Source organism: Scomber japonicus, chromosome 3 (genome assembly GCF_027409825.1).
Source record: "Scomber japonicus isolate fScoJap1 chromosome 3, fScoJap1.pri, whole genome shotgun sequence".
NCBI lineage: Eukaryota > Metazoa > Chordata > Actinopteri > Scombriformes > Scombridae > Scomber > Scomber japonicus.
The window spans coordinates 30,054,803-30,064,859 of NC_070580.1; the positions used below are offsets into that span (position 1 = coordinate 30,054,803).

Sequence of the window (10,057 nt, forward strand, 5' to 3'; positions counted from 1 at the left end):
TTGCCGCCTGTCAGTTTTAGGACCTGCAGGTTACATCAGTGAGAAACAGTCAAGCTGCAGCAGATAGACACGGGGCTGTAGAGGCTTCCGCTGAAGACCTTCAAAATAAAATGTACCCACTAATAACCCTGAAAGTTTTTGTTTTTAAAGATGATTCAAGAAAAGCGTTGAAATGAATCAGATGTTGTTCTCAATATACAATTTAAGTATCTCATAGTTATAACTTGGTATTTTATAATTATAACTTACTATCTCATAATATAAAATTTAATTATGACTTAGAATCTCATGATTATAACTTAATATCTCATAACTATAACATAGTATCTCAGAATTATAATTGAATATCTCATAATTATAACATAGTACCTCAGAATTATAATTTATAATTATAACTTAATATATTATAATAATAACTTAAAACTCATAATTATGAGATAATAACGTATATAATTCATTACTGTATACATGAGCAGGCTTTATAAACTGTCCATCCAGTATGTATATGCAGTAACTTATCATTGCAAGTGCTCCTCACATCATCTCAGTATTTGTCTTCTGTCTATAGTTTACAGAAACTAAAATTCACCTTTATATGAACACTGAATGTTGTTGTTTCTATTTATGTATTTATTACCCATTTGCTTACACATGATATTATATTTATATTTTATATCTTTGTTGTCCTTATTTATCTTTCTGAGCATTGTTATGTTAAACAAACTTGTCCATAAAGCTGACTCTAACTCTGACTGACTTTTATTTTGTTTTCTCCTCACATGTTCCGGTCTCTCTGCACGTTGACTCTGTAAGTCACACTAACTTGACGCAGCTCAGTTTCACGCTTTACACAAGAAACGGAAACAGGGGGAGAGACTTCCTGTGGCCAGGCTACTCTCTGATTGGTCAGTCTGCTGGTGTTTTGGTCCTGTGGAGGCGGGGCTTAAACATTACTCTGGCCTCTGATTGGTCACAGCGGGAGTTTATAACAACGTGGGTTCACTTATATACAGTCCATGGTTCAACCTCTGATATTTTCATAACAGCTAAAAATAATCAACACATAATTTTACACTTAACTATTTCAACTAGAAAGGATGTTATGACTATGTTTTTAATAATACATTTCTTGTACATTTTCTAATTTAGTATGTTCTATTAAAAAATTATGATATGTGTTTAGTTTGTTGTTGTGTATTTGTACTCACCAAAAAACATAAAAATATCCTTCTATATTCTAACTCACAACATCATTTTACACTTAATTTGTCCTACAAAAGACTGCAACTCACTAAAAACAAAAAATAAAAAGTCCTCCACTGTTCCTGTTTTGTGTATAAATATATAAACATTTGTAGCATTGTGGACCTTTTTATTTTGTAAACCAACCCCCATCACTAAAGTTATTTTTCATTGAAATAAAATATTATCAAAATCTATTCAGGACGTTTTAGTTGAAGACCTTTGTGTCATTTGTACGTTTACTTTATTTAGTTATTTTTTAAATTTCTTTCTATTGAAATTATTATATATTATCTATATCTTTTTTAAATATGTGTATCTTTTATTTATATCTGGAATGACTGGTTACTTGTATATCCTTTATTTATTATATTTTATGTTCTGTCTAACAAAAATTAAAACATTTAAAAAATAAATAATGGAGAATATAACCCACCATATCATGTTTTACCTTTGAAAAATGCTTGTACAAAATAAAAATATATAAAAAACATGTTAAAAAAATAAATAAATAAAAGTGTGTGCTATAACCACTCAGTACCACTTGGTGGCGGTATGACGCCATTCTGTTAACAGCGAGCAGGAAGAAGAAGCAGAAGAAGAAACAGAAGACAGTCTTATTAGCTGTTTTGCTGCAGCCATGCGTTTTAGCTAACAAAATAGTTCATTTAAATGATCATATCTATTTTTGAAAGTAACGTGAGGAAGAAGAGACTCTTTACTACAGCGGCGTGTCTCGTTTTAAGGTGAGGATGTTTTTAATTTACTGTAGTTTCTTTAAGAGGCTGAAATATAAAGCAAACACAAGCTAAGCTGTCAGTGTGCAGCTGTCACAGAAACACGGTTCACTTTAGCTTTTATTGAGTTAAACCATAGTTAGATTCATACTGTCATGTTGTTGTTTTAGGTACTGAGTTTCTAGAGATATTAGAGAAGTCTGATGTTGTTATTATTACAGCTTTAAACACCAGCAGCACTGATGATGATGATGATGACGATGAAGGTGTTTATTATGTTTCTGTGCCAGAGGTGAAAAAAAGTAACGAAGTACTTTCACCCAAATACTGTGTATTAGTACTTTACTTGAGTATTTGCTTTCTTAACTTACAACTTTATGCTTCCACTCCAGCACATTTCAGAGGTAAATATTGTACTTTATAACTACATTTGTTTTACAGCTTTAGTTACTTTTCAGATGAAGGCGCCACAGACTACTGATAGTTTTAAAGAAGGACTTAAAACATTTCTTTTAAGCAGAAACTTTAACTTTAAGTTAAACTTGCTGGTTGCTGCTTTTATGCTTATATTTTATGGTGTTTTAATTGTGCTTTTACTTTGTAGCACTTTGAGATTTGCTTCATATGATAAGTGCCTTACAAATAAAATGTATTAGTATTGTTGTTATTATTATAATGGATAATATAACAACCATTTTCGAATACAACAGCAAAGAAAAAAAACTTACAATAAGCAGTGTGTAGTCAGGGTCACATTTCAGATGTCTCTGAGTTAACAGCTGTATCAGAACTTTGTTTTTTCTTCTTTCCTCTCTTATCTACGTTTGGAGGGGCCCCACCCCTAGGTTGGGAACCACTGGGCTAAACTAGCTAACTGTATATAAAGTAGTATAAACTAGCTAACTGTATATAAAGTAGTGTAAACTAGCTAACTGTATATAAAGTAGTATAAACTAGCTAACTGTATATAAAGTAGTATAAACTAGCTAACTGTATATAAAGTAGTATAAACTAGCTAACTGTATATAAAGTAATGTAAACTAGCTAACTGTATATAAAGTAGTGTAAACTAGTTAACTGTATATAAAGTAGTATAAACTAGCTAACTGTATATAAAGTAGTATAAACTAGCTAACTGTATATAAAGTAGTATAAACTAGCTAACTGTATATAAAGTAGTATAAACTAGCTAACTGTATATAAAGTAATGTAAACTAGCTAACTGTATATAAAGTAGTGTAAACTAGCTAACTGTATATAAAGTAGTATAAACTAGCTAACTGTATATAAAGTAGTATAAACTAGCTAACTGTATATAAAGTAGTATAAACTAGCTAACTGTATATAAAGTAGTGTAAACTAGCTAACTGTATATAAAGTAGTATAAACTAGCTAACTGTATATAAAGTAGTATAAACTAGCTAACTGTATATAAAGTAGTGTAAACTAGCTAACTGTATATAAAGTAGTATAAACTAGCTAACTGTATATAAAGTAGTGTAAACTAGCTAACTGTATATAAAGTAGTATAAACTAGCTAACTGTATATAAAGTAGTATAAACTAGCTAACTGTATATAAAGTAGTGTTAACTAGCTAACTGTATATAAAGTAGTGTAAACTAGCTAACTGTACATAAAGTAGAGTAATCTAGCTCCACCTCCAGCAGCTACAACAGTAACATGCTGCTCTAACACTGATGCTTCACTATTAATAATCTAATGATGTCATATAGAATAATATATCACTACTTTTACTGTAATACTGCATACTACACCACTCATAATACTGCAGTACTTTTACTGTAATACTGCATACTACATCACTCATAATACTGCAGTACTTTTACTGTAATACTGCATACTACATTTTGCTGCTAATACTTATATACTCAGGACTTTTACTCGTAGTGGAGTATTTTTACACTGATGTTGACGAATACTTCTTCCACCTCTGGCCAACATGTAGTAGAGCTGAATAACCTGCAGGAGGAGGAGAGAGATGGTTGTGGGACTGACTGTGATGGAAGAAGGGGGGCTGATGTTGTTCCAGATTTTATATCAGGTTTATTGTGAAATCAGATGCGTGTCACATAAAAAAGGTTGCCAGTTAAACCAGGCTTATTTATCAGGAAGATCTCTTTCTTAAAGCAGGTTTAAACAAGTGCTTTACAATAAAAACAGATAATGTTCCAGATCCAAAACAAAGAAATCGACAATTTACAATAAGAAAGGATTTTAAAGCTGAGGGGCCCGAACAGTAAAGGCTCGGTCCCCTCTAGTAACAGATCATGTTGTCATGTTTTACCATTTTCTGACTTTTTATGGACCAAACAACTAATCAATTAATCAAGAAAATTACGGACAAATGAATCTATAGTGAAAATAATCATTGAAGTTGTTGAAGAATGTTACAAATTCTCTTGAATCACTTCTAAATGCCTCTTAAGAACACATTTATTTTAGTGGTTGTTGCATGAGTCTGATTGTCTCCATGTTAGAGAAAACAGCATTTATTAAGACTCCCCTTAAACTATTTCCATATTTAAATTAGTCATTTAAGTTATGATAACTCTCATTGAAAGTTATGAATTAACGTCTCCTATGATTGACAGGTGACGCCATGCTCCTGGAGCCCACCGCAGCTGAAGATCGAAGTGTTTGACCGATAAAAGCCATCACTGCCGCCGTCGCCACCACCATGGGGACGACGATGAGCGAGCCGTGTATCTACGACAAGCTGTCCGAGAGCATCGACATCCTCCGCCAGTCGGGCTACCGCTACGGGATGTCAGAGAGGGAGATCGAGAGGTTCATCAAGAGGGTCCTGGAGACCAACGAGCCCAGGAGAGAGCCGCCTCAGTTCCCCATCCTTAGAGCCACCATCAAGGTCCGACAAGCCAATATTACACACAGAAAATATCATCAATGAGTCTCTGAAGGACTTAATGATAATAATAATATTAGTAATAGTGCTTCAAGGTAAAATCATCAATATCAAAAAAACTAACATAAAACATAAAAATATGAGCATAAAAGCAGAAACCAGCAAGGTCAATTAAAATCATTAGATAGATAGGTAGATAGGTAGATAGGTAGATGGATAGATAGATAGATAGATATTGTCATTGCATATAAAAACACAACAAAATTATAAAGGTTAAAGTAATAAATAATGCACAGATAAGTAACACAATAATACATGACTCAGCTGTTTTTTTCAGTATACAGTTTATAACGTCTCTTTCTGTTTCTCTCCACAGTTTGTGGTGGCAGTGGGCTTCCTGCTGGTGGTGGTCCTCGCCTTCACGTATCCCCAGAGCGCCCCACAGCTGGGTCTGGTCAACCTGGGCTGTTACAACTGGTCGTCCCCCCTCAGTCACGTCCGACTGCTGTCACTGCCCATCGCCAAGAAATACAACCTGCAAGGTGTGAAGCGTGACCATTGCTCTGTCTGTGTTTCTCACTTCCTTTCTGGTTTTTATTCTCTCTCATACACACAGGAAGTACGGAGTAACACTGTGTGTGTGTGTGTGTGTGTGTGTGTGTGTGTGTGTGTGTGTGTGTGTGTGTGTGTGTGTGTGTGTGTGTGTTGCAGGTTTCCATGAATGGTGGAGTGCCGGCTCTCTCAGGCAGAGTCTCGTCAACTGTTCGGGCTGTGCGGAGATCTCCTCAGTGCTTGAAGTCCCGGAGAGCCTCAGAGGCACCGTGGCTGTGCGACGGGGGCCACAGCTCGTCCTGCTGAAGGTCAGGGGTCCACACAGCCAAAAAAACCCAACTTAATACACTTTTTAAAAAAATCTCTTGGTTTTTATATCTAATAGAGTTGTAATGATGTTTTTCACCACTGTAATCCCCATTTCTAAGTTTTCTTTCAATCTTCTCAGTGTACTTAGAAACCCAGGAGTCTCGTGAATAATTTAACTAATTGATTTATGCTACAAACATCAGCCTGAATCATTTCCACTGTGTGTTCAGGTTTTCAGGCTGAATGGCTCTAAACACTAAAGTACCTATAAGAGCCTCAGTTGCCTTGAGGGTTGTAGTTGATGTCACTCTTTTCTCGTTTTTTACATCCACAGTCATTTTTTTTTTTTTTTTTTTCAAATAAAAGACCCAAATATCTTCCAAGGCACAATAACTAGAAATGTTTGTTCTGATGATTTAACCAGCAGAGTTTCATGACCATCCAAACCTCGAAGCACTCCATCTGTCCAAATTTGTCTGCACTGTTACCAAAAAAACATCAACCAACACCCTGTTCGTACTCATCAATATTGAAGTTAATTGTCATGTTTAATCTGTATTTAAAGTACCGTAAACGAAACAGAACAAGGACACAAACTGTGTTGCATATTAAAAAAGTTTTGACCCATCCCCTAAATTTCACTGAACACTGGATTCTTTTGATCAGCCCAGTTTAGTCTCTTAACCCAATGGCAAATACATTTTTGGACTCATTTGTTCTACTCCAAGCTTCCTGATTTCCCTCTTTTAATGTTTCTCTGTCTCGAGTATTTATGGCAGCGAAAAATTACACGCTCCACTTCCTTTTTTTCCTCTGTTTGACGGAGAGCTCATATAATCCCGAAGGATGTTTGTTTCACGTGTCACACTAATAACCTTCTCAGTTCTTGATTGGCCAACGGCACCTGCCAATATTATCTAATGCGTGTAAGGAGGAGATCATTTATGATACCACGATGATAAAAAAAAAAAAGAAAGAAAAAGATAGAAACATTTTTTATTTAACTTATTTTCTACTGCATGCTGAATTGGAGAAGTTAATTGCTAGATATAGTAGCCTGACATGGCATTTTATTTGCTCCGGCCAATCAGAGGAGCCCTATTATTGAACCTTTTTTTTTTTTTTACAGGGCGGGGAGTCTCTCAGCGTCCAGCGGCAGCAGCTCGAGGAGCTTTATTTGGCTCATTCAGGCTCCATGTCCATTCTGCTGGAGGAGGATGACGGCCTGCAGAACCACAACCACGGCCTTCCCCAAGGACCCGCCAACTTCACCCTGCTCTGGTAATCAGTTCTGTTCAAAGCAGCTACGGTTGGGTCGTGGTTTGATGCAGGGCTGGGCGATGTGGACAGAATCAAATATCACAGTATTTTTAACCAAATACCTCGATATCGATAGTTTATATATTTACACAATGAGATTTTTGATAGATAATCATCAGTAATGTGGATATAACGACTTAAGTGGATAAAGGCAGATAATAGAAGAGTCTGTAAAATTACTTTTTGACTGTTGTGGAGCCTTTAAAAGCACGAAAATACACTTATTCAAAATCTAAGAGAATATATATAAAATATCACGATATCGATGTAATATCAATTTATTGCTCAGCCCTAGTTTGATGTCAATTTATCAAATCCATTTATAGACTGTAGATGGGTTTATTAATAATATTAATAATTATGATAATAATGCGTTTTATTTAAAGGCGCCTTTCAAAGTACTCAAAGACACCTTACAAGACGCACATAAAACAACAACATCAGCACATCAAACAATATAAATCAGCTCACATTGATGTGGAAGTAGGTATAATTTTACCAAGATAAATAAATACATAAATATGAATGTGATTACATAGTGCATAGGTTTACATAGGTTTAGTTGAAATCTACTGGCTGAGTGTGGAGATGAGGTTGCAGTGTTACTAAAAGAGCTCAGATAAGCAGTTTATTAGCCTGCTGTAAGCTGTGGTCAGACTTCACCATGTCCGCACACAAACAGGTTTATAAAAGCATCGTCGTTCATATATTGATAAATGCACCAGGGTACATACAGTGATACTGACAGTTTCCTGTGTCGTCTCTGTAGGAGGTTCAGCTCCGGGACCAGGGAGAAGGTGTTGCGGTGGCTCTTCCCGAAGGCAGAGCTCTGCCCCCTGCTGGACAGTGCTGGGACCATCCTGCAGCGCTGTCTGGTCACCCACAGCACAAACTCCCAGAGCAAGGTGAGTTCAGCAGACTTGGCAGAAGTCTGCTATAAGCATGTTTTCATTAGTGTGTAATCCCATTATAATAAGAATCGTTGTGTGTTCGTTACCTTAGAATGAACCCTTTATATCTAGAGTCCACCATGTTGCAGTCTGACACCTCACCACTAGATGGCCTAAAGCCTACACACGGCACCTATAAATGAATGTTAAAACATCAATAATATTGTGTTGTACTATTTTCTGTTAATTCATGCACATGGATTGGTAAATTTTGCTCTCGAATTAGTCATTTCTGCACACAAGCTGTTTCTATAGAGTAGGTATTGTAGATTTGACCTCAACTTAAAAGATTAAATGTTTGCAGTTCATTATTTGCTGTTGAAGGTGGTGGATTGGTGCATTCATGAGTTGCAGTGTTTAGACCCCCACTGGTTAATCCATCATTCACCACAAGTCAACGCTCATCACTGCAGCTGTTGCTTGAGTCGCTTGCTGTTTTCTGTGTTTCAGGGCGTGGGCGTGTTGGGCTGGCTGGTGGTGGGCGAGGGGCTGCCGACAGTTCGAGTTCTGCCCGTTCAACGCTGCCAGAAACACTGCAGCTCCTTCAACCTGTGGCTGACGCCTGGAGACATGGGTAACACCTGCTGCACCCATTCGTCACACACAAACACATTTAACACAATGACAAGAGACAGACAGACGACTTCAAACAACACAAACACACTCTGGTCTCGTGCCCAGAAGGTAACGAGAGATTTAAAAATATCTTCAGAGGCTTTGCATCAAACACAAAGATTAGCTGTGGATTATCACAGCAGACTGAGGAGGATATTATATAATACATAAATACATTTTGTCCCTCTGGCCAGTAAATAAATGTAGACATGGAAACATATGATTATTCTGTATTATGTGTGCGCACAATACACATTTTAAAGGAGCCTCTGAAGATATATTATAATGAAGATAATTATATGTCACCACCCAATAACAAAAAACTACTAAAATATATATTATCTGTGTATAAATTATGACATTTGTGTGGACATCCAATCTAATCTATGCACACAAAAAGATAAATGAGGATTTAAAATATTGTATCATCTATATATCTTGTGTGCATGTATATCTGCTTTATATGGAGATACTTTTTTGTCTAAGTTATTTATGAAGTGGAATCACACAGCAGCCCAGTATGGATTTTATTAATTTTGCCACACAATCTTTTGAATAAATGAATACATGAATAAATGTCAACAATTCTTTAATTATGTCGATTCAGGCTGAAAGTCGATATGATGACTGTTAAAACTGTCCCTCACACCCTCGCTGACCTTCTTCTAAAGTCACACACAAACAAGCTGAATGTCACACGTGTCCGCTGAAGCTGAAACGCTCACCTGACGTTTGTTCCCTCTGACCTTTGACCTTTTCCTGTGTAGTGTACGCCGACCCTCGGTACTGGCAGATGGAGCTCTTCCCGGGTCGGGGCCAGAATATCATCTGTGACGGTTCGGCCTTTTAACGTTCAGACGGAGAGAAGAGAAAAAACAAAGAGGACAGAGTTCAGGACCAGGAACTCACAACATCGGCTGTGAATGTTTGACTTCCTGCTGTGAGGCGTTTTATGGAGCTCGTCGGCCTTTAACGTGGCCCCCGCCCATTGTTGCCTTATACCTCACCTCCCACTACCGTCTTTTTTTCCGTGACGCTGCTCTCTTCTTTGATAATCCTCCCAGAGTCCCTCGGACAACTGAAAACAACTGCACACATGACTTCAGTTTGAGGGGAGAGAAAAAAAAGGAACCTTCTGCTGGGCTCGAGGGAGCAGAGGATTGAGAAATGACTTTGTGACTTTGTCCTCAACAGCAGATCATCTTCTTCATCTTCATCTTCATCATCATCATCATCATCAGTCTGTGAAACTCTTTGCAGACGTTATCAGCTCTCAGATGTTCTGGATGTGCTGTGCTTGTGCCATAGCTTCAAGCAGATCTCTAGCAATTTAAAATATATATATATATAATTTCCATGAAGCTGTCGGGTGTGTCTCCCTCTCTCTCTCAGAAAGTAGTGGATAATTGCTGAGAAGCCTTCTTCCAGAGCTCTGAATTTACACCCA

The 10,057-nt window shown here is 36.8% G+C and overlaps 2 protein-coding genes across 3 annotated transcripts in view; one reads left to right on the forward strand and one right to left on the reverse strand.

The window, feature by feature from the left end:
• The window catches only part of nfs1 (NFS1 cysteine desulfurase), an 8,786-nt gene extending 8,762 nt beyond the window's left edge, over nt 1–24 (reverse strand). For both annotated transcript variants that reach the window (XM_053316536.1, XM_053316535.1), the window contains exon 1: nt 1–24. This exon is cut by the window's left edge and continues 324 nt beyond it. The gene's annotated coding sequence lies outside the window, so the exon portion shown is untranslated.
• A 1,779-nt stretch (nt 25–1,803) lies between these two features.
• Nucleotides 1,804–10,057, forward strand: c3h6orf89 (chromosome 3 C6orf89 homolog). Its single transcript, XM_053316546.1, has 8 exons — nt 1,804–1,988; nt 4,593–4,867; nt 5,241–5,406; nt 5,576–5,724; nt 6,855–7,006; nt 7,815–7,950; nt 8,446–8,569; nt 9,378–10,057. Exons 2-8 carry the CDS (start codon nt 4,679–4,681, stop codon nt 9,458–9,460), a joined length of 999 nt encoding a protein of 332 aa, XP_053172521.1. The 5' UTR covers nt 1,804–1,988; nt 4,593–4,678; the 3' UTR covers nt 9,461–10,057.

Bases quoted from the DNA above. Each gene is read 5' to 3' on its own strand.
- c3h6orf89 (XM_053316546.1), top strand. From the start codon at position 4,679: ATGGGGACGACGATGAGCGAGCCGTGTATCTACGACAAGCTGTCCGAG. The intron at 7,007-7,814 runs GTAATCAGTTCT...TCGTCTCTGTAG, and splicing joins GCCAACTTCACCCTGCTCTG to GAGGTTCAGCTCCGGGACCA. The intron at 7,951-8,445 runs GTGAGTTCAGCA...TCTGTGTTTCAG, and splicing joins GCACAAACTCCCAGAGCAAG to GGCGTGGGCGTGTTGGGCTG.